General features: G+C 36.6%; 1 protein-coding gene across 5 annotated transcripts in view; it reads right to left on the bottom strand.

Annotated features, from left to right (window-relative positions):
• PRKD3 (protein kinase D3) overlaps positions 1–25432 on the bottom strand; it is an 87031-nt gene that overhangs the window by 56180 nt on the left and 5419 nt on the right. For 2 of the 5 annotated variants that reach the window (XM_027555014.1, XM_027555017.1), the window contains exon 2: positions 22464–23417. The exons of 1 other annotated variant lie outside the window; for it this stretch is intronic. In XM_027555014.1, the coding sequence (XP_027410815.1) occupies positions 22464–22751 (288 nt within the window). In that variant the 5' untranslated portion in view covers positions 22752–23417. Of the gene's footprint in view, positions 1–22463; positions 23418–24867; positions 24942–25432 lie in introns of all 5 variants that reach the window. 2 more of the 5 variants (XM_027555015.1, XM_027555018.1) reach the window with 2 other exon arrangements.

The following is a 25432-nucleotide window of genomic DNA, read 5'->3' on the forward strand; positions in this document are numbered from 1 at the left end:
AAGAATCTGCCTGTCAAAGCAGGAGATGCAGGTTCGATCCCTGATCCAGGAAGATCCCACATGCCATGGGAAACCAAACCTGTGCACCAACAACTTCTGAGCTTGAGCCGCAACTACTGAAGGCTGCGTGCCGAGAGCCTATGCTTTGCGACAAGAGACCACTGCCACGAGAAGCTCCCGCACCACAACTAAAGATTAGCCCCTGCTATCCCCAATTAGAGAAACGCCCTCACAGTAACGAAGACCCAACACAGCCAAAAATAAACAAATAAAATTTGGAAAAAAAAAAAACCTGCCACTGTTTTCTGTAACATCTCTGTGAACATTGTTTTTAAAAAAAAAATGTTAGATGAGTTAAGAAGTTTTCAAGTTTCTATTTGATCAAACACAATTTTTACACATTAACATAACAGCTTCAGGATTTAACATTACCTCAACATATAATTTATCACTATATACTTTAAAAAAGGAATATGAGTTTTAGTTTAATGGCAATGGAAAACCATTGGAGAATTTTAATGTACATTAAAAACATTTTTTAAAGGAAGTATAATGAATAAAGTACACGAATGTTAATTAGAAGATAGATAACTCTACACTCTCATGCCACATAAGCAACACCCAGGTCAAGATTAATAGAACATTTCTAGCATCACAGGTTTTTTCATATTCACTTAATTTGAAAAGATGAAATACCAAAGTCATTTGATGCCAAGTAAATCTTCACAGTAAGTCTTTCTAATAATAAACCAGATGATAATAAATAAGTCCAAGAGGGCAAGGGCATTCTCTTTGCAATGTTCCCTACTGAATGCCCAGCACCTAGAACTTAGTATCTAACAGGCACTTACTGAAAAAGACTGTTGACTGCTGAGCAAAGCTAAACTAATTTAACACTAAAATATTTCCCAGAAATAAATATAATTATTACATTAACATCACTTCTTAGGAAACAATTTTATTAAAGAGAAGAATTTCAAGGACTCTGTTCCCATACACAGATAGAAGACACGAAAGTCTAGATGAGTCAACGAGAAAATTATTCAATGTGGACTCTGAATTTCATCATTAATCTCTAACAGAATGTTCCAAATATGGGATGCTAGACAAGTTGCTTCATTTAATACCACTTCTCTTTGACATAAACCAGAACGATCTTTTTTTCATTTTTTCTTTGTTTTTCAATTAGTTCTGATTATTTTTAATTCAAACTTTTTGGATCTTTCTATTCTAGCCAAGGTCTTAACCTGAATATCTAGCAAAATGAAAACAAAACAACCTTCTTCCAGTTTGAGCCTCCAGATTAGTCAATGGTTGCCTGACAGACACTGTTTTGCCAAGATAAAAAAACGCTGGGATAGGGTAAAGAGTAGGATGTCACCTAGCCATTGAACACAGCTGTAATGAAAAGAATAGAGAGGGGAAAAAAAGAGAATGACAACTGGTTTCTAGAACACAAAAGACACAGCTGGGGTTTTCACTCTACTTTGGCAGGACCTGAAAATTACAGCATGTCTGCAGAGACAATGTATTCAGTCAAAGAACAGACCAAAATCCTCCTAAATCAGGATAGGTAAACAAAGAGCCTTCAGGTCTAGTGTCATGTAAATGGTCAAAACTAAAAACAAATGTTTTAAATCAGTTAAAAGGAGACAGTCAGTCTTAGGATCATTTCAATTTCAGTAAACACCATTATAGCTTAAAATGATTTACTGTCTGCCAATTTCCTCTCTTACTCCAATTACATCTACTATCTTCATTCAATAAATTAACATAATAGCAGTAGCGTTACAATAGTATTTCTAAGCCTCTTGGCAATATGAAAGTTGGAAACTAGCATTCATTGAGTGTAACAGTTGCTAAACATCAAGCATTATATTATGCAAAGCACTTGATCTCATTTAATTTCCTCAGAATTCCTAAAACAAGTAACCCCAGTCCTCTAATAAGATGAACATTTTGTCTCCATTTTTAATAGTCTGTCATATGCTAAATACTAAAATCAAAGGTTAGGAATAAAGCTAAGTTACTGTCACGGCTATAGCATGAATGCTATACATGCTTTGGCGTTTACTAAAATTTTAACAACATTACAGGATCAATGATCTTTCCAGATTTAAAGAGATTTTAAAACCATGAATATTACTATTTGGAGGGTACTAACCATGTGCCAGATGATGTATTAAGGGCTTTACATTAATTACATTTTAAAATGGAGGTAAGTATGATGACCCTTGCATTACAGATCAGGTTCAAAAGTCAAGTGACGGAAGAAAGGGTCTATAACCACAAAACACAAAAAAGCTACAGAATCAAAATCTTCACTTGCATCTGTCCCTTTGATTTGAAAACAGTTACCTCTTTCTTAGATTATTAAATCTTTTAAAAACACATGCCAATAACAAAAAATAGAACAGATTTTAAATGCTAATGTAATTTTGACACGGGGAATCCATGCATGAATACTCTGTTTAAATGGGCAAGGCCTGCTCCCTCAGTTTTGATTTTCTCATTTGCAATCTGACTCTCTGGTAGTGGCCTCCTGGCAGAGATCTGATCAGCCAATTTCTGCTTGGCTCAATCCTAGTTCTACCTACTGCTCAGCTCCGTCTGCCTTCTTCTCCTGATTGCCAGTCCTACCAGTTCTTTGGATTTCATCAGTATAAAGAACACTCCCTTTAGCGTATAAACTCCCAGAAGGCAGAGATACTGTGAGTTGTTAAGTTTGCTTTATAAACCAATATGAAGATACAGATATCTAACGCAATGAGGTTAAAAACTTACTTTCTTTGTGTAACTATATCCATATTCATAATGGAAACTGTGTTGTATTTTTAAACACACTAAAGGCAAAATACAAATCCTACTTTAAAGCTCTCAAGCTACAATTCACATCTAGAAGACATTCATATTTACTACTTTACTAAGACCCTACAATAGTACTAACAGAAGTTTTTTATTCCTTCCAACTTCATAGATTTTATTTCTATAGACTCTAACTCCACGTTTTTCAACTTCAGCACTACTGGCACTTTGGACCAGATAATCCTTTGTTGAGGGGATGGGTGGGGCAGCTCTCGCGAGCACTGTAGCCGCATCCCTTCCCTCTACCCACTAGACACCAGTAGCACTTCCTTTGCCTTAACTGTGACAACAAAAACAAAACATTTCCAGACACTACCCAATGTTCCTGAGGGTGGCGGGTGTCAACCCACTTGAGAACCACTGGCTTAATTTAATTGTATATGTTAAAATTAGGTACTGGGGCTGTAGCAGTCCCAATCTACATTCTTGGACATCCCTGGTGTCTCAGTGATAAACAATCTGTCTGCAATGCAGGAGACTGGGGCTCAATTCCTGGGTCAGGAAGATCTCCTGGAGGAGGGCATGGCGACCCACTCTAGTATTCTTGGCTAGAAAATCCCATGGACACAAGAGCCTCGCAGGCTGCAGTCCACAGGGTCGCATAGAGTAGGACACAACCAAAGCGACTAGGCAGTAGCAGCAGCAGCAGCAGCAGCAGCAGCAAGCTACATTCTCACAAGGAATATGAAGTTCACTGGTGTTTTTAGAGTGAAAAACTTTGAGAATTTCAAGTACTTTAGGAGAACCTGGCCTTTTACACAATCCCAGAAAAGACAGAGCTCCAGAAACTAAATATGTGACCACCTAAACTAGTGACAGCAGGTTGGGCAAAACTAAGGCACTGATACATGAAACAGTACAAAAAAGAACACTGGTGTGTATTCACTCATTCCTTTCTCTCTGTGGTTCTAGCAACTTTATGTTGTTTCATCAGGGAAATAATTAGCACTAAAGATTATTTGCAGTATCATGTTTTTAGCAGTAAATGCAGGTACAATGTCTCTTTTTAACAAATGTCTACTGAGTATAAGGCGCTGGGGAGACAGAAAGAGGAATAAGACAGAACCAACCTCAATGTAACGTAAGTGTTGGAAGCATTTCAAATTTTCAAAAAAAGGAAGCTAACTTTTTGGCCAAAGTTAAAGACAACAACAACAACAAAAGACACCCCACCCACTCCACCCTCAGGATGTGTCATGAAATTGGAGTGAATTCAAAGACTGACCACTTTTGGTCACATCCAAGTTTTAAGCAGAGCTCAACTATGAATGATTTGCTTGTTAAAGAGATACATTCTTTGGGGGAAAAAAATCTGTGTACATGTTTTATACTATCTGTGTTAGTTAGAACTTGATGCAGTTTTTAACTTTTGCTTAGAATCACTGATTGCTCTCTGTTTCTATGAGGTTTTGCCATATCTCACCTCTAATGGAAATACCAATTTCACTTTCCCCCTAATTGAACACATAATACCTAACATTTATTTAGTACTACTATATTGAACATTTCCCACGAGCTTCTTTAATCGAATATCTTTGTGAGATATATTTTATATGAATTAACCAAATATTTAGAGATTTCTCTTACTAATATGCAAGCTCTTTACAGAATAAAGATATTAATCCTATGTAATATTTGGTGCAGTATCTCCCTAAACTTCTTTTTATTATTCTTACATCTGCAAATATTACAATTTGGAATATTCAAATCTGCAAGCTATTCTTCTCCTTTGTTTTTTTTTTTACTGTTCTGAAAGTAAGATATCTACTCATAAGTTGATAAATACTCAACTCCACTATATTCTAATTTTCCTTTGATTTGAATTCTCATCAGTTCAGTTCAGTCACTCAGCTGTGTCCGACTCTTTGTGACCCCATGGACTGCAGCGCACCAGGCCTCCCTGTCCATTGCCAACTCCCAGAGTTTACCCAAACTCATGTCCATTGAGTCGGTGATACCATCCAACCATCTCATCCTCTGTCGTCCCCTTCTCCTCCAACCTTCAATCTTTCTCAGCATCAGGGTCTTTTCAAATGAGCCAGTTCTTCCCATCAGGTGGCCAAAGTATTGGAGTTTCAGCTTCAACATCAGTTCTTCCAATGAACACTCAGGACTGATTTCCTTTAGGATGGACTGGTTGGATCTCCTTGCAGTCCAAGGGACTCTCAAGAGTCTTCTCCAACACCACAGTTCAAAAGCATCAATTCTTCGGTGCTCATCTTTCTTTATAGTCCAACTCTCACATCCATACATGACCACTGGAAAAACTATAGCCTTAACTAGATGGACCTTTGTTGGCAAAGCAATGTCTCTGCTTTTTAATATGCTGTCTAGGTTGGTCATAGCTTTCCTTCCAAGGTGTAAGCATCTTTTAATTTCATGGCTGCAGTCACCATCTGCAGTGATTCTGGAGCCCCCAAAAATAAAGTCAGCCACTGTTTCCCCATCTATTTGCCATGAAGTGATGGGACGGGAAGCCATGATCTTTGTTTTCTGAATGTTGAGCTTTAAGCCAACTTTTTCACTCTCCTCTTTTACTTTCATCAAGAGGCTCTTTAGTTCTTCTTCGCTTTCTGCCATAAGGATGGTGTCATCTGCATATCTGAGGTTATTGATATTTCTCCTGGCAATCTTGATTCCAGCTTGTGCTTCTTCCAGCCAGCATTTCTCATGATGTACTCTGCACAGAAGTTAAATAAGCAGGGTGACAATATACAGCCTTGACGTACTCCTTTTCCTATTTGGAACCAGTCTGTTGTTCCATGTTCAGTTCTAACTGTTGCTTCCTGACCTGCATACAGATTTCTCAAGAGGAAGATCAGGTGGTCTGGTATTCTCATCTCTTTCAGAATTTTCCAGTTTATTGTGATCCACACAGTCAAAGGCTTTGGCATAGTCAATCGCTTTTTCAATGATCCAGAGGATGTTGGCAATTTGAACTCTGGTTCCTAACCTTTAATTCCTGTAAAAATTTATCTTGGTGTCAGGTATTAAATGGAGGTCTATGTTAATGCCCCTTTAACTGCTTAGTGAGTTTTCTAAACTCAAATTTCTGAAAAATGATTCCCCTTTATTTCTCTCACCTCCCTTGACATGCACTGAAATGCACCTTGGATCTGTTACTGTGTTTAGTAGTATCTGCTTTCAGTTACTACAGTTTTTCACTTCCCTTTCTCTCTTATTTTTCAGATTTTAAACAATGCTTTTGACTACTTTTTCTCCCTAATGAACTTTAGAAAAACATTATCGGAGTAGAAAGAATCCCAATAAATTTCTTTTCCCCAATAAAATTCTGAGTGGAAAAAATAATTTAATTTGGGTAGTACAAATTATATACTATCAGTCTTTCTTTTTCAGGAATATAATGATACGTTTATTTCACAAAGCCTTTTTCTTAAGCATTACACAAAAATGTTAAATTTTGTTTGTATTTGTATTCATTTAATTTCTTAAGATAATTATCAATAAATACTTTCAATCACTTTTCCCCTAATGGAAATGGTCATGTACTCTTGGTTAGTTTTATGTCCCTCTTGTAATATCAAAAGATCTAACATAGTTTCAATGAGCTCTCCTCTCCCCATATCTTTAAAGTTGCTCTTTCTGGCAGTTCAGTCTTTGGGAATGTTCATACAATACAGGAAAATCTCAATTCCACTGAATTAACCATAGCAGCCTATAACAGTATAGAAACCCAGAAAAGCACATTTGCTCAACAACAGTAAATAACTAGTTAAATCAGTTGAACTCAAAATTATGACCCTGAAGTCATATCTGTAATCACATTAATCTAAAGAAACTTATTCCCTGAGTAATACAATATACTACAATCTTCTAAGACAAAAGTCACAGGTTTTCAGGAGCTAAAAGACTGCACATGAAACTCACACATACAGCCCAAGAACAGAAGATTAAATAAACCACAGAAATGATACATCATTAATCTCCAACTTTCTGCATCAATAAAAAGGAGCATTAGTGGACCTAATAGGAAATTTCAAATAATTCACCCATACTGATCAGGGAAGGAATCAGTTGTCTTATACAAAGTAGAAAACAGATTATGACACAAATGTATATTCCATAAAGGACAAAACCAAAAGTTAACATAAACTTAACTGGCAGGTGCTTTCAGTGATTTCTGGATCACAACTGATTTCTTATAACCCTCAAATGAGAAAGGATCCCAAAGTACAAGGTGGTTAAAGTTCTGTTTAGTTTCATTTGGAAGCCACTAAGATCAAACAGTGGAAACAGTGTCAGACTTTATTTTTTTGGGCTCCAAAATCACTGCAGATGGTGACTGCAGCCATGAAATTAAAAGACGCTTACTCCTTGGAAGGAAAGTTATGACCAACCTAGATAGCATATTCAAAAGCAGAGACATTACTTTGCCAACAAAGGTTCGTCTAGTCAAGGCTATGGTTTTTCCTGTGGTCATGTATGGATGTGAGAGTTGGACTGTGAAGAAGGCTCAGCACCGAAGAATTGATGCTTTTGAACTGTGGTGTTGGAGAAGACTCTTGAGAGTCCCTTGAACTGCAAGGAGATCCAACCAGTCCATTCTGAAGGAGATCAGCCCTGGGATTTCTTTGGAGGGAATGATGCTAAAGCTGAAACTCCAGTACTTTGGCCACCTCATGCAAAGAGTTGACTCATTGGAAAAGACTCTGATGCTGGGAGGGATTGGGGGCAGGAGGAGAAGGGGACGACAGAGGACGAGATGGCTGGATGGCATCACTGACTCGATGGATGTGAGTCTGAGTGAACTCCGGGAGTTGGTGATGGACAGGGAGGCCTGGCGTGCTGCGATTCATGGGGTCGCAAAGAGTCGGACACGACTGAGCGACTGAACTGAACTGAACTGAAGATCAGACTAATATGCCATATTATTGTTGAGCTAATATTTACTGTGTGATTACTATGTGTTGGGTTAAGCATTTTATAAATATAATCATTTAATATACATGTACACACACACACACAAAACCATGAAATGAGTACTATTTTAAACCTCATTTTCCAGATAAGAAACCAAACACGCACTAGTAAGTGGTAGAGACAAACCCAAATTTGACTCCCAAACTCATGTTTAACTACCAAACCACACTGTTTCTAATGGATTCTTTTCTTTACTTATTCAATTAAGAAACATCTGTTGAGCACCTGCTGTGGACATGATGTTTGACCTCACAGAGACGACAGTTTTATGGTGGATAGTTTCAAGTAAAAGGACAATTACAATCAATATGATGAAAGTTAAAATACAGGTTGTACAGGATACCAGCATCTAACCCCAGCAGAGGAGGTCAGAAAAAGACTTCCTGGAGGTGTAAGCAGAGGATATGGCAGGAGAAGGGTGTTCCAAGGAAAAGAACAGCAGACACAAAGCCCTAGTAATAAGACAGAAGATGGCAGATTGGAGCTTAGGAAGTAATCTGGACTAGTGACTTGCCTTTGGAAACCATAAGCATTTTCTCTAAGTATTCTTGCAGTAATACCTTACATAAATAATCACATATTTCTGTTAGTGGCTCACTGCCAGCAACCAGAAATGTTTGTTGAGTTAGTTGCAGGAAGGTGAAGAGAACAGAAATTACCACGAATTCTTGAATAACTAGGTCTAGTGCATATAAAATTTAGAACACTACTAGGAAGCAGAAGCACAGAGCTTTATTCATTTGACTGTGAAAAAAAAAAAAACTCCATATGTGCACAAATAAGACAGGTTTCTGTTCTTCACTGACTACTAAAGGACGTTAAAGGCATCCTGCTGTATTCATGCTACAAGCTATCAAAGTAGTCCTGGGGCATTGTACCAGCAGCTGAAGTTTAGTTCCACAGGTGAAGGACTACAGTTGGTGATAATAAAAGTAAACAGTAGGGCTGAAAACACTGTCACAACTCCCCAATGAGATGACAGTTCTCCCTCTGAGTCATGTACCATTTTATGCCTTTATTTCAGGACTTAGCGTCATCTATCCTACCAAACAGTAATTTGACATTCACTCACCTTCTCTTTTTCTAGAGCATAAATCACTAGGGGCAGGGAATTTATCCTTTATCTTGATAAGCTCCACAGTAGCGGGCACTGTGATTGAACAGTTTAAGTGTACCACAAATGTCTACTCAACTGCATGGAGTAGTAACAGATAACGGCACTGAGAAAAGGGATAACTGGATTATACTATCTAGCTGTCTGTAATCGGACAAGCAGAAGAAATGAAATCACCAGCATTTTTTTAATATAAGATTTTGAACTGCCATATTAACCTATAATCAGATGTAGACCTTACTGAATTTTTTTTTAATTGGAAGATAATTGTTTTCCAATGTTGTATTGGTTTCTGCCCTACCGAATCTTTGAATTACCAGATGTCTTAAAAATATATTATTTATTACCGGTATGTAGAAAACAATGATATCAAGCTCATACAACAAATTATACAATTTTAAATACTTAGAAAAAATATCTTCAGATTATTACCTATCTGGCCATTTATGCTTGTCAATTTCCATTAAAGTGGAGGTTCCTGATTTGGGCTGCTCACGAGAACCACAAACAGAGCCACAGATGGAGTTCTTATGCAAACTCTGAACCCCCAGGAAGCATGACTTCACTGGTCTAGGAAAGGGTCTGTTAGGCTCCCTGGTTATTCTCAAGTGTAGTTAAGGTTGAAAACCACTGTTACAAACTAAGTCACATTTAAGTTGCACAGAAGTACCCAACCATATACATGGAGCTTGTAAATACTTTTAAAATGTTGACATTAAAAAAAAAAAAAAAAAAGCTGCTCATTAGGAAATGTTCATGAAGGGTAATTAGAAAATTTTCCAGTGTACCTGCTTAAAAGTATTGGATAAGATTTTGTAGGAAAAAGACACAAACACTGAAGTAAAGTCTGCACTGGTCAAAGTACATGTAACCAATTGAAAAACTTATCAAAAATGACTGAATCATGGAAAACTGTGACAAGGAGCTTGGTTTACACTCCAATCTACTTTCACAGTAGGCTGGGATTGAAAACAGTTTTAATAATGCTCTAGCTCAGGTGTAGTCACAGCACAACCTGGAGACAATTCAAATATAGCTTTCTTACTGCACTAAATGGGCTTCCCAGGGGCTCAGTAGTGAAGACTCCGCCTTTCAACACAGGAGATGCAGGTTCAATCCCTGGGTCAGGAAGAAGGAAATGGCAACCCACACCTGGATTCTTGCGTGGAGAATTCCATGGACAGACGGAGCCTGGCAGGCTACAGTCCATGGGGTCAGAGAGAGTCAGACATGACTTAGCAACTAAACAACAACAACTGCACTACACGTTTCAAATCAAAGTCTGGATTAGATAGAAAGAAGACGAGGAAAGCAAACAAGAATTCTGAAAGTGTGGTAGAAATAATACAGGAAAAGACTAAGAAGGTTCAATGAATACAAAATTCTCAAAAGTTGAGGAAATTATATTCTCAAGACCAAGCTTAAATTCCAGCAACAAAACAAAAAGAAAACCACAATAAGGCACATGATATTCAAACCACTGAAAACCAAGAAGAGAAAAATCTAAATGAAGACTGAGAAAAAGACATGTTGCATACAATTCAGATCCAACATTAAGTAATAAAGAGTACTGCAAGTGTTAAACTGCAAGCGTTAAGTAGGTGAGTGGATAAATATAAAAGATCATTTTTCTCGGTTCTAACTTTCTAAAAACCTAATTTACTGTTAAAAGCAAGAATAATAACAACTTACTGAGAGATCTGTAACAAAGGTCAATCCTCATTATTTACAGATTCTGCTTCTGTGGATGTGCCTACTTGCTAAAATTTACTTGAAACCTCAAAATCAATACGCTCTGTGCTTTATCAGTCATTTGCAGACATGCAGAAAAGGTGAAAAATCTGTCACTCTGCATATTTCCAATTGAAACTGAACAAGGTGATGCTTTTGCCTTCTTGTTTCAGCTTTCATAGTGTAAAATGCATGTCCTTTTCATGGTCTATTTAGTGCCATGTGTTTTGGACTTGGGGGCTTTTTGATGGCGACTTCTCTGCTTAAAATGGCTGATGTGCTGTCTGCTGTTCCTAAATGCAAGAAGGCTATAATGTGCCTTATGGAGAAAATGTGTGCTAGATAAGCTCCATTCATGCGTGAGTGACAGGGCTTCTGTACATGAAGTCAATATTAATGAATCAACAATATATACATTAAATAAGGTATTTTTAAGCAGAAACATATACAAAACAAGGTCATGTATTTCCTGGTTGACAAAACTGTATCCTGAATGCTCACAGGGACGTAGCCCTGTGTTTTCCCTGAAGCAATGGTGCAGTATTCACTAATACAATGTTTGAGATCATGTTATAAATACCACAAGTAATGAGACTCAACTGTATGCAGTAATCAAGTATGTGACAACAACAGCACAAATGACGACAGAAAAAAGAAATATACTACTCCAAGGACGCACTGCATCACAGTAGTGATTTACGTCACAGTAGTGCACAGCACAGCACCACGCATTTAAACAGGAGGATGCTGTTTAAAGGCAGTTTATGGTAAGATTATGATAAAGCGACAGTTGGCAAATATTTTCTATAAAAGGCCAGAGAGTAATTATTTTAGGTTTGGTGGCCCATACAGTCTCTGTTACAGCTACTTAAGTCCACTGTTGTTCATGAAAGCAGCCATGGGCAAGATACAAATGAACAAGCATGCCATGTTCCCATAAACTTTATTCGTAAAAGAAGATAATGGGGCAGACTTGGCCCAAAGATGTAGTTTGTTGACCGTTGCACTCGAGCAACTGCTAAAAGGAATTTTAGGAGTATAATAAAACAACAGTTAAAAACAAATGGAATTACATAACATACTCAATTTAAAAGAAGGCAGGAAAAAGAGAAAATGATTCAAGACCTAAAGAGAAAAAACAATATATTTAAATTCATTTATACTAAAACTTGTGTTAAACACAAAGTCTAAGCACTTGAAAAGCAGAAATTGACAGAGTAAATTTAAAAAGCATGACCCAACCACATGCACTCTACAAAAAGCCCACATTACACATGAAGGTACAAGAGAGGTTATAAGCAAAAACATGTGAAAAGGTACCACAATGCAAAAACTAAACAAAAAAAGGGCAGGAATGGTTATATTCTACGAAAGTTGACTTCAGAATAGGATATATAACCAGATATAAAGAAGAAAAGTTATACTAAAAAAGGGATCAACGTATCAAAGGATGTAAAAATCTCAAATGTGCTTGCAAATTACAGAGCTTCAAAAAACATGAAGTAAAAATTGATTAAAACTGAAAGGGAAAAAAACTGAAAGGAGAAACAAACAAAACTAAAATTATAGCTGGGAGATTTTAATACTACTTTCTTAGTACATTACAGAATAAAAAGAAATCCATAAAGATATAGAAAACACGATCAACCACTTGACCTGTTATTTATAGAAAACTCCACTATACAAAAGCAAATACATGTTTTGTAAACTGCAAATATAACACACAGAATATACTGAAGGACACAGTCCTACACCATAAAACAAATCTCAATAAATATACAGGTTGAAATCATACAAAGTATACTCTTGAGCCAAAACTGAAATAAAAGCTAGAAATCAATACAATAGAAAAATATCTGAAAAACCTCCAAATTCTTCCAAATTAAACAATCAATGGACCAAAGAAGATATCATAAGAGAAATCAGGCAGTTAACTGAATAAAATAAAAATATACCAAAGTCTGTGATACGCAGCTACAGTAGTGGTTGGAGGGAAACTTATACCACCAGATTTATAGCACTTATATTAAAGGGAAAAAGACTAAGCTTCTACCTTAAAAAAACTGAAAAAATAAAGCAAGTTAAACCCCAAAGGAGGTAGAAAAAAGGGGGGAGAAAGACAACAATAGAGAAAAATAATTAAAACCAAGAACTACTTCACTGAAAACAAAGTTGATAAAAACCTGTAGCCAGAAAGAACAAGGACTGAGGAGGGGAATAAACACAGAAATTATAAATATTAGGAATGAAAATGACACCATTACCAGAAATCCTACAGATTTTAAAGGATAATGAGAGAACATAATGGATTTGATAACTTGCATGAAATGAAAATTTTCCTCTAAAGACACAAATTACCAAGGTTCACTCAGAAAGAAGTAGACACTTGAAAAGCTCTATGTGCACTGAAGAATAGAAATTGAGTTTAAAACCTCCTCATAAAGAATATTTCAGGCCCAGGTGGCTTCACTGGTGAGCTCTATCAAACACTTCAGAAAGTAATATCAATTTTAGACAAATTTCTTCAGAATACAGAAGAGGGAGGGAAATAATTCCAAAATCATTTTGTGAGACCAATAATACCCTGTTAACAAAACCACACAAAGATAATAGAAGAAAAAAACGACAGGTAAATCTTAAGAAAATATAGGTAAACTGAATCAAACAAAGTATAAAAAGGAAAATATATGGTGACCAAGAGAGTTTGTTCCACAAATGCAAGGCTGGTTCAACATTTCCAAGTAAGTCAATGTAACTCATCATATCAACAGAGAAAAATACATAGACGGAGAAAAAGTACTTGATAAAATTCACAATCATTTGAGATAAAAGTTTTAGCCAACTAGGAACAGGAACTTCCTCAACCTGATGAAAAACATCTAAAAAACTTTATTTCACACCTAATGATAAAAGACTGAATGCTTTACTTTTAATATTGGGAACAAGGCACAAACGTCCTCTCATCACTTCTATTCCATATTGTACTACAGGTTTAGCCTCCAGTACAAAACAAGAAATGAAATATTGGAAGATGAGACATAAAACTGCATTTGCAAAAGACAAGATCATCTATGTAGAGAACCCTAAAGAAACTTAAAAGTTACTAGAACTAGTTTAGCAAGACTGCAGGATAGTGTGATGTACAAAAAAAATTATATTTCTAAATGCTAAAATGAAAAATCAGAAATTAGAAAATTTAAAAACCTCATTTAAAACTGCATCAGAAACATGAAACACAGGTAATAAATAATGTACACAATTCTGGTGGGCTTTTTGATATAAACCACAAAGCTGATTTTAACATTTATATGAAAATGCAAAGGATGTTAATCGGGCTAAACAGTTTTGAAAAAAAGGACAAAGTTGGAGGACTTTACACACCTGACATCATATCGTCATAAAACCAGAGAATTCAAGACAATGTGGAATTCGTTTAAGGATATCCCTCGGGGGGAAGATCCCCTGGGGAAGGAAATGGCAACTCACTCCAGTATTCTTGCCAGGAGAATCCCACGGACAGTGGAGCCTAGCGGCTACAGTCCATGGGATCACGAGAGTTGGGCATACTGAAGCAGCTTAGGACAGACGCAGTTTAAGGATACACACATATGTTGACAAAACAAAACAGTATGACTGTGTCCTTACAAAAGGGAAAAATTTGTAGACACAGTCAGATACTTGTAAATAGAAAACGAAGTGAAGACACAGAGAGAACATGACACACAAGCCTTGGCTTCGCTGGTGGCTCAGCTGGTAAAGAGCCTGCACGCATGTGGGAGACCTGGGTTCCATCCCTGGGATGGGAAGATCCCCTGGAGAAGGGAAAGGCACCCACTCCAGTATTTTGGCCTAGAGAATTCTCCAGTCCATTGCAAAGAGTCAGCCACGATTGATCATCTTTCACTTTCACCAGAAGCTGGGAGAGAGGCATGGAACAGATTCTTGCTCAGTCTTTAGAAGGAACCAACTCTACTGATCCTCCGATTACATGTCTAGCCTCAAGAACTGTCAGAAAATAAACTTCTGTTGTTTAAATTATGTAGCTGTGGTACTTTCATATAGCAGCTCCACGAAACTAATAGATCACCGATAAAAAGAGCTAAAATTAGGGCTTCCTTGGTGGCTCAGTGGTAAAAAGTCTACCTGCCAATGCAGGAGACATGGGATCAATCCCCGATCCGGGAAGATCCCACATGCCACACAGCAACTAAGTCTGTGCGCCAAAACTGCTGAGCATGTGCCCTAGAGCCCACGTGCCACAACTACATGTGCCTAGAGCCCGTGCTCCGCAACAAGAGAAGCCACCTCAGCAAGAAGCTCACGCACTGCAGCTAGACAGTAGCCTCCGCTCACTGCAACTGGAGAAAAACACCCACACAGCAACAGAGACCCAGCACAGCCAAAAAATACATGTAAAAAAAGACCTAAAATTATGAAACTTCTAAAAGGAAAACATAGGACAAAATCTTATTTTCATTTAGGCAAATATGTTTTTCATATGAAACAAAAGCACCATCCATAAAGGAAAAAATTTATTGTACTTCATTAAAATTAGAAACTTTGGCTCTCCAAATAACATTGTTAAGAGTGACAAATAAGAGTATGGTATAATTAAAAGTATTTAACTTATATCAGATAAAATAGAATTAAAGCCAAAAACTAAAGTGGTCAATTCAACAAGAAGATATACATTTGTAAATATGCACCCAAACAGAGATACCTCAATATATAAGCAAACATTTTAAAAAACTGAAGGGAGAAATAGACAGCAATACACTAATAACAGGGGGCTTCAGTATCTCACTGTTGGACTTCCCTGGTGGTCCAGTGGTTAAGAACCTGCCTGCCCATGCAGGGAACATGGCTTCAACCCCTGGTCTGGGAAGATTCCACATGCCATGGGGCCAATAAGCCAGAGCACCACAACTACTGACGCCTGCACGCCTGGAGTCCCTGCTCTGCAACAAGAGACCTCACCACAACGAGAAGCCCTCACACCACAGCAGAGAGTACCCCCACTTGCTGCAACTAGAGAAAGCCCGCATACAGCAATCAAGACCCAACTCGGCCATAAATAAATTAAAAAAAAAAAACCCACTGTCAATAATGGATAGATAATCCAGATGGAAAATCAGTAAGGAATACCGAATTTAGGCTACAAATACACTTAATGAAAATTTACAGAACATTTCATGCAAAAGCAGCAGAATGTATATTCTTTTCAAGCACACAGAGAACACTCCCCAGGGTGGATCAGATGTTACAGCACAAAACAAATCTTAATAAATTTAAGAACAGTGAATCATATCAAGCCATCTTTTCTGACCACAACAGTGTGAAACTACAAATCAATCAGAAGGGAAAACACTGGAAAATTCACAAATACGTGAAGATTAAACAACATACAACTGAATAGCCAACAAGTCAAAGTGAAATCAACAGAGAAACAAAAAAATATCGAGACAAATAATGGAAACACAATATACTCAAATTTATGGGATGCAGCAAAAGCAGTTCCAAGAGGGAAGTTTATAGCAATAAACACCTACGCTGAGAAAAGAAAGATCTCAAATAAAGAACCTAACTTTATATCTCAAGCAACTATAAAAAGTAGTAGTAGTAGTAGAAGGAGGGAAATAAAGATCATAGCGGAAATAAATGAAATAGAAACTAGAAAGACAACAGAAAACAAATCAATAAAGCTAAGAGCTGGGTTTTTAAATAGATAAAATAGAGAAGCCGTTATACAGACTTAACAAGAAAAAAGAAAAGTTTCAAATACAATTACAAATGAAAAAGAAGAAATTACAACTGATACCACATAAATACAAACGATAAGAGGCTACGATGAACAATTACACACCAACAAACTGGACATTTAGAAGTGGATAGATTCCTAGAGATGTGCAACCTACCAATCTTGAATCATAAAGGAGTAGAAAATCTGAACAGATCACTTGATAGTAAGGAGGTTACATCAGTAATCAAAAACCTCTCAACAAACAAAAGATAAGAACCAGAGGGCTTTAATGGTGAATTCTACCAAATGTTTAAATAAGAATAACAATCCTTCTCAAATTCTTCTGAAAAACAGAAGTGGGGGGAATACTTTCAAATTCATTTTATGAAACCACCATCATTATCCTGATAATAAAGCCAGATAAGGACACTACAAGAAAATTACAGCCTAGTATCCCTGATGAACACAAACACAAATACCCTCAACAAGATATCAGCAAACTGAGTTCATTAAAAGCATCATACTCTCTTGGTGAGGGTGAAATAGGAGAGCAAAAATGGCTAGCTTAAAACTCAATATTCAAAGAACTAAGATTATGGCATCCAGTCCCATCACTTCATGGCAAATAGACGGGGGAAAAAAAATGGAAACAGTGACAGACTTTATTTTCTTGGGCTCCAAAATCACTGCAGACTGTGACTGTAGCCATGAAATTAAAAGACGCTTGCTCCTTGGAAGAAAAGCTATGACCAACCTAGACAGCATATTACAAAGCAGAGACATCACTTTGTCAATAAAGGTTTGTATAGTCAAAGCTATGGTTTTTCCAGTAGTCATGTATGGATGTGAGAGTTGGACCATAAAGAAGGCTGAGCACTAAAGAATCGATGCTTTTGAACTATGGTGCTGGAGAAGACTCTTGAGAGTCCCCTGGACAGCAAGGAGATCAAACCAGTCAATCCTAAAGGAAATTAACCCTGAACATTCATTCAAAGCACTGATGCTGAAGCTTCAATACTTTGGCCACCTGATGCAAACAGCTGACTCATTAAGACCTTGATGCTGTGAAAGACTGAAGGCAGGCGAAGCAGGTGACAGAGGATGAGATGGTTGGATGGCATCGCTGATTCAATGGACACGAGTTTGAACAAACTCCAGGGGACAGTGAAAGACAGGGAAGCCTGGCGTGCTACAGTCCATGAGGCTGCAAAGAGTCAGGCATGACTCAGCAACTGAACAACAAGAACAAATAATCAAGTGGCATTTATTCCAGGGATGAAAGGATTTTTTCAACACACCACATTAACAAAATGCAGCATCCATTCACGATAACACCTCTTAACAAAGTGACTGTAGAAGGGATGTACCTCAACATAATAAAGACCATATATTATCAGCCCACAGCTAACATCATATTCAATGTTGAAAGGGTGAAAACTTTTAAGATCAGGAACAAGACAGGACGTCCACTCTTACTACTTTTATTCACCATAGTATTTACTGGAAGTCCTAGTCAGAGCAGTTACACAACAGAAAAAAGGCATACAAATCAGAAAGGAAGAAGCAAACTGTACATGTGCAGATGAAATGACACTATATACACAAAATCATAAAGGCTCCACCAAAAAACCTGTTGGGATTAACTGAAAACTTCAGTAAAGTTGCAGGATACAAAGTCAATATACAAAAATCAATTACATTTCTATTAATATACACTAATAACAAATCATTGGAAAGAGAACAATTTTATGTGCCATGCATCAAAATGCAACTGCAGAAGACATAAATAAACGGAAAGATCTCTATGTTCATGAGCTAGAAGAATTAATATTGTTAAGATGTTCATACTACCCAAAATGATCTACAGATTCAATGTAATTCCTATCAAAATTCCAATGGTATTTTTCACGAAAAAAAAATCTTAAAATCTGTATAGAATCACAAAAGATTCTAAATAGCCAAAGCAATCTTAAGAAGAACAAAGGTGGAGGTATCATGCCTCTGATTTCAAACTATACTTCAAAGTCACAATACTGGCATAAAAATGGACATGTTAAGTGAATGAAAAAGAACAGAGCCCAGACATAAACCCATCATGTATGGTCAATTAATTTATAACAAAGGAGCCAGGAATAAACAAAGGAAAAGGGCAGTCTCTTTGATAAATGGTGCTGGGAAAACTGAACAACCACATGCAGAAGAATCAAACTTAAGTCCAGTCCTACACTATACAAAAAATCAACTGAAAATGGAATGCAGACTTGAACACAAGACCTGAAACCATAAAACTCCTAGAAGAAAACATAGGAGGGTAAACTCCTTCACACTGATCCTAGCAATGATTTTTTGCTTTTGACATGAGCAGCAAAAGCAAAAATAAACAACTGTGATTAAATCAAACTAAAAGCTTCTCTATAGCAAAGGAAACCATTAAAAAATGAACTGGAGAAAATATTTGCAAATCTTATATCTGATAAAGGATTAATATCCAAATCATATAAAGAACTCATAACACACTATCAAAAGAAAACAACAACTAGCCCTACCTATCAATTAAGAGTAAAAAATGGGCAGAGGAACTTAATATCCATTTTTCCAAAAAAGATATACAAATGGCCAACAAGTAAATGAAGAAGTGTTCCATCAATAACCAACAGGGAAATGCAAATCAAAACCACAGTGAGGTTGTCATCTCCCACCTGTTAGAACTGCTATTGTCAAAAGGGTAACAACACATACTGACAAGGATGTGGAGAAATGGGAACCCTGGTGCACTGTCGGTGGGAATGTAAATTGGTACAGGCACTATCCAACAATACAGAGGCTCCTCAACAAATTAAAAATAGAATTACCATGAGATCCAACAATTCCACTTCTAGTATAAAGTCAAAGGATATGAGATTACTATCTTGAATGAAATCTGCACCTTCATGTCAGTGCATCATTATTTACAATAGCCAAGACATGGAAACAACCTCTATCTCCACTGATAGATGAATGGATACAGAAAATGTGATGTGTATATACAAAGAGAGACAATGATATATTATTCAGCCATAAAAGGAAGGAAATCCTACTATTTGCAATAATATGGATGGATCTTGAAGGCATTATGATAAGTGAGATAAGTCAAACAGAGAAAGACAAATACCATATGATTTCACTTACATCTGGAATCCACAAAAACCAGAGCTGGTGATTATTAGAGCCAAGGGGTCAAAGGTGGGGAAATGGATACAGTGGTCAAAGGGTACCAATTTCTTATTATAACATAAATAAGTTCTGGCAATATAACGTACAACATGGTGACTGCAGTTAACAATATTTTCTATCTGAAAGCTGTTAAGAGAATGGATCTTACAAGTTCTCATCACAAGAAAAAAAAAACTATGTGTTTTTTCCTGGTTCACAGCACCAGAAATTGCTGTGGGGATTAAGTAGAAAGTGTGCATGAAGCTCTTGATGTAGAGCAGGCACAAAATAAATGTTGTCAATTATAGTCTTCCTCTTTTCCGCTCCCGTATCATTGCTTACCCTGATTCTTTTGCCTTGGTATATACTCCTTCCCTCCCATATTGCTGAAAGGTTATTAATTCTTCAAGTATCAGATGAAATGCTACATTTCATATGAAGCCTTTCACATCTTTTTATCAACCTGAGAAGAGCACTTTTTATCTTAGCTTCACGTTTTACTTTTCATATTTTACTGTGGTAAATGTTTCCCTTACCAAACTATAAGCTTTTGGAGGGAAGGGACAAAATATGGTTAATCTACTCCCTAAAATTTACCAGTCCTCTATCTTTAGAAGGTTTAATACATAAATTTACTAAGCACAGAAATAAGAAAAACAAGTATGCCCATCAGAGTTTGGGGCGTTAACCTGGAGTTGTGCATGTGCAGGTAGTGAAGTAAGTCATTAGCAAGCAAGAATCCAAGACAAGAGAGAAGATGAAAAGAAGAGAACTTCTGACGTGGTTTTTCCATCTCTCAGATAAGTTAGGGATCCATGAAACCTCTCTATAGAACCCCAGAAACTGAGCTGTCTCCCTTAAGATTTCTTTTCAGTTGGGACTTGAGTACGTTGTTCCTTGATACTCCATTCTCCGTCTCTAGAGTAAAGACCTAAATTTAGATTAAATGATTCAGAATTTCACAGTTGAAATTACATATTAGATAACACTCCAACTCAATCATTTGACAGATATGGAAATGTAATCCACAGAAGTTAAACTATGCAAAGTTATACAGTTAATAAACAACAGATCTGGGGAATTCCCTGGTGGTTTATGGGTCAGAACTCTGTGTTCTCAATGCTGAGGTCCTGGGTTCAATCCCTGGTTGAGGATCTAACATCCGGTAATCGTGTGGGGTAGCCAAAACAAACATACAAACAAACCCACTAAAGCTGACCCATTTACAAGCTCAGTACTCTTTTTCACTATACTTAAACAGTTAGAATTCTAGCATATGTCAAAATGAGTGTATAATATGACCATGAGACATATATGCTATATATTTTTGCCAAATACATCCCCATATTACCACAATACTGATTCAAATTCAGTCCACCATGGTATTCATTTTATGCTGGCTATCTCTGAAATTAATAATTCTATTTTATATTTGCATGAAGTTTACCCTGAGTTATCTTTTATTGAGCTGTATCTTGTCTATTTCTTTGGTGTCACTAGAATTTTTCATGGATTATAATTTCCCAAGCACTTGCCCAATCTGACCCAATTCTCATATCTATATTAATGAAGGAGCAACATTAACCCTATATAATCCTGTAGATAATCAGTATGCCTCTGTAGAAATAAAACAACTAAGTAAAGTTTCCAAAGGTCAAAAACTCAGTAATAAAAACTCTACCAAAACATTAGTTATGATTTCTAGAGGGCTCAAAAAAAGAGAAATAATAAAAGTTACAAACTATATTTAAGTCAAAAACCTTAAAGTTAAAACCCAGCAAAAATATTTATTAAAATCTCTGTTAACAGTTGATGAAAGGGAAACTAAAAGCAAAGACACTTAAAGACATATAGATGGTCTACAGATCTACACAAAGATATCTAACCTTACTTTAGGCCACATTTAAATAGATGTCACTGTTAACACAGAGGAGATATGGGTCATTTTTACAAACCACATAACATTTTTTGACTGTTAATTACTTCTACATTAGAAGATAAGGACAAACCACATGAAGCATAAGGAACTGAAACAAAAACAGTAAGAGGAGGAGCATGAACCCAAATATATTAATCTTACTGATAGAATTTTTAAAACATGAAGTATACTAATTTGTTTGAAACATAGGCTTGGTCCATTAAAAAGAAAGTCATACCAATTCATACTACTTATATGCAGAGTTTTATGATAAAATGTAGAACATACCAGCTCATCCATCAAATCAAGAATACTAAAGAAATTCAGCTAAGAGTCCTTAAAAAATGGCAGGGTATGGGGCAGAGGATGAGGGGATGAAAGAAAATAAAATCACCCTCAATTTTTAAATGTTCATGTATTTTGATATCTATTAAAAACTCGTTTACCTAATTTTTAAGAGACAGACAGAGTGTGGTCCTCCGGCAGTTTAAGTGAAATCAGGATCAAAAGGGAATGAAGAGGGTGTACAAAAGGGCGGCACACAGGGCCCCTGGGAAGAAGAGGTGTGGACCTGGACTCCGCTGCCTGGATGGCTGGGCCCCATCCTCTCGGTAAGTACCCTTGATGCCTTTTTTGTGCCTCCTATTAATACCTGCTGACTTTTCTCTGAAAACAAGTGAGATTGCTAAGTCCTCTTGGCTTTACACTGCTTCTCCTGCTCTTAAAGAGACAAACTGAATTAGTATTTTAAAGCTTGGATATAGTCTCCAGCTATTAGACTCTGACATTTCAGACTATAAGCTTTTAGTCTATTAGGACTCTCTCCCAAACGGTCAGAATTAGGATATAAACACCTGATTCATCCATATGAGTTCACTCATTGTTGCATGCATAATTTATAGAAAAGCAGCAGAAACAATATTAATTAGAAAAACTGTTGACATAAATAGCATGCACAGTACCTTTTGATAAACAATGGAGCAGACAAGGTCCTTGACAGCAGATAAAGATAGTTCCTGGGCTTCGATGGTAATGCTCTCCCGTGTAAGGCCAATCTGCAGCAGAAATGAGACTGTATGCACTGAGCCTCTGGAGTTCGTGAGCGACGGTGCACTGAAGCTTCCATTAGAGAGTCTCGAAGAGAGTCCTGTTTTAGGACTTGAACACGGAGAAGGAGCTGGAAGCACAGCAGGAAGAGTGGCAGGTATTACAGACTTCTGAGCTGATGGAGGAGAACTGTTTGCAGACATCTGCCTTTCTTTAATCTTTTAAAACAGTTGTCAATTCTTTTTCAATGGTTATGAAGAGGCCTTAAAATCACAGCGGTAAAAAAATGACTGTAGTTTTGGATTTAGTTGAAAGCTTCTTTATTTCCTCTTTTAAGCCACTCATGCTGATGATGGCAAGTTCTACAACTGTGAGTTGACTATACCAAAGGTCCCACTTCCCTTAATATCAGTCCCATCAAAAAAGTCTTGTTGTTAGGACCACAACCAGGGTTTTGGGAAGGATTTAACATCACTGAATTATCCTCATCAGAAAAGAGTTGGCATTGTTTATCTACTAAACATCTTCACCTATTTTCTTTTAAGTCTACTCTTGTTTCTCTCTTTTAATTTCAGAAAATACATAATGAATAAGAGTTGTTTTTCTGTCAAATAAAATCCTCCTAGTTTAAAAATTAAAAAGTGTTTAGGATTAATCTATTCAGTTCGTATCCTTTGGTTCATTGATCTAATGGGACACTTTCTCAAATGTCCACACCTTATATCACCTTCTCACATGTCCTCATTTTCATTTTGAAGGAGTAAATTTTTCCAAGATTAAGCACAAAGCTTTTTAAAATAGAACAGGTATGTTCCACTTGATAAACGCGTCCATTGAGAAAGGTTGATGCTTTCTGAAATGTAGGTAGCCTGGAAGAAATTTTTTAAAAACTTTTAGTATTTTATACTCACTTAACGTTATTTTTAAATGGCAAGAATCTTTATGCTTTCTTTAAATAAGTTTTGGTTGTATGTTTATAATTCACCAATAAATTTTAATGGGCAGCCATTTTATTGGGGCCTAGTTATCACAGCCCATAATTTCAGGGACAGTCTGCTGCTCAAAAAACAAAACAGAAACAAAACAGACTCCTGACATTCCTCACTAACACTTGAAACTTAAGGAAGGTCAAAACACTTTATTCCACAAACAACTGAGTTATGAGAAAAACAGAAGGGACAAAAAGAAAAGTAAAACCGATATTGTCCTAGAAATAACATAAGTACCACTCGGTTGTACAAAAGATATATAATACTGCCCTAATGTAAATAAGAGTATTCTTCTTTGTATTAAAAGTTGAAATCTAGACAGAAAACTAAAAAAGCATATACTAAACAGTTATACGGCACACAAATAAGTGTAAAAGACATAATTAAGACAGGAAGATCGGAAAAAGTGATCTTGTCACAAAAAGATTTCTAAAAGTAAAAAGGACACTAAGCACGGTTATATTTATCACAGTTTTTCATAAAGACAGTTCAAAAACTAAAAGCGTGACCTCATGGCTAAGTGAAATGGCTCAAAAAGAGATGGGTATTTCCATTTAGGTTCCATCACATACCTGTAAACAATCCTAATAACAACAAAGAGTGAAGCACTCCGAGCAGCTGTAGAATGGCTCTCTGGACAGTGGTTAATAGGACTAAATAAATTAGGATGAACATAACATAAGATCAAAAACATACAGATATAGTATTAGGAATGAGAAAGTTCAGGAAAACTAAGTCTTAAGAAAAAAGTGCCTAAAGATAACAAAAGCTTTTAGAACTACATTCAGATAAACAATTTGTAACTCATCTTACATTGTACAGCACTTAACATCTTATAAACGTTTATACACTTTATCTCATGGTATCTCTTTCGAACTTGACAACGCAAATACTACTTTATTATTTTTGCAGATGAGACAACTGAAGAACTAGCAGATAAAGTAACCTGCCCAGCATCACATGGTTATTAAGAGGTGGAGTAGGAATTAGGACCTACTAGGTAGGCAAGTTTCATACTTTCCGACCCAGTGGTATCTCCACAATAACATACTATTTCTCAAAGAGAACAAGGAACTGAGAGAATCACTGCTCAGTGAGGATGTTGTTAAGGTTGAAAGAGCACAGAGAAAAGGCAGAATTGCTCAACTTGTGCTTTGCTTACCTTCTCTCAGTTTTTAAACTAAAACTGTAAAAGAGCACTGAGAACTGAAACTTGAGCCTGGTGAATAAGAGAGACTAAAAGATCTTTGAGAATACAAGTCTTCAGGTCCAGATACAATCTACTCCATATTGCAAAATCAGTAAGTGCAATCACAAATCTGACTCTTACCTTCCTCAAGAAAGAACTCAGAGAGAAATAATCATGGACTGGAGATGGAGCAGAGCTGTTTCAAGTTTTCTGGGCTAGAGGAATAGGGAAGCAATTTCAGAAACTACAGAATATAACCTTAATATTAACCTTCAGTCACACGTGAAAACAGATTATGAAAGCAAATGGTTTCTGAATACTCAGAAAAGCATATTATGATCACTAGAGGTGAGCTTGAATTCAAACAGAATAACGCCAAATCAACTATATTTACATCTTTGAAAAATGTGATTATTAGCCTTTTTAGAAGGAGAAAATAATAACTTACAGTAATTGAGTTCTTTCTGCCAGACACTGTTCTAAGCATTCCATATGTTTCCTCATTTAATCCTCACAACAATTCACTTTATAGTTGAGAAAACTGGCCTAGATACGAAAGTACTTGTCCAAGATTACACATTTAGCAAAGCCAGAAAAAAATTAAGTGTATTCTGGCTGAAACAATATTCAAGATGCTATTCCAGTAAAGAAGTTGCTTAAGTATAAGCTGGATGTTAGTGTAGTTTGCTACTCTTTATCAACTTAA

Source organism: Bos indicus x Bos taurus, chromosome 11 (genome assembly GCF_003369695.1).
Source record: "Bos indicus x Bos taurus breed Angus x Brahman F1 hybrid chromosome 11, Bos_hybrid_MaternalHap_v2.0, whole genome shotgun sequence".
Classification (NCBI taxonomy): Eukaryota; Metazoa; Chordata; class Mammalia; order Artiodactyla; family Bovidae; genus Bos; species Bos indicus x Bos taurus.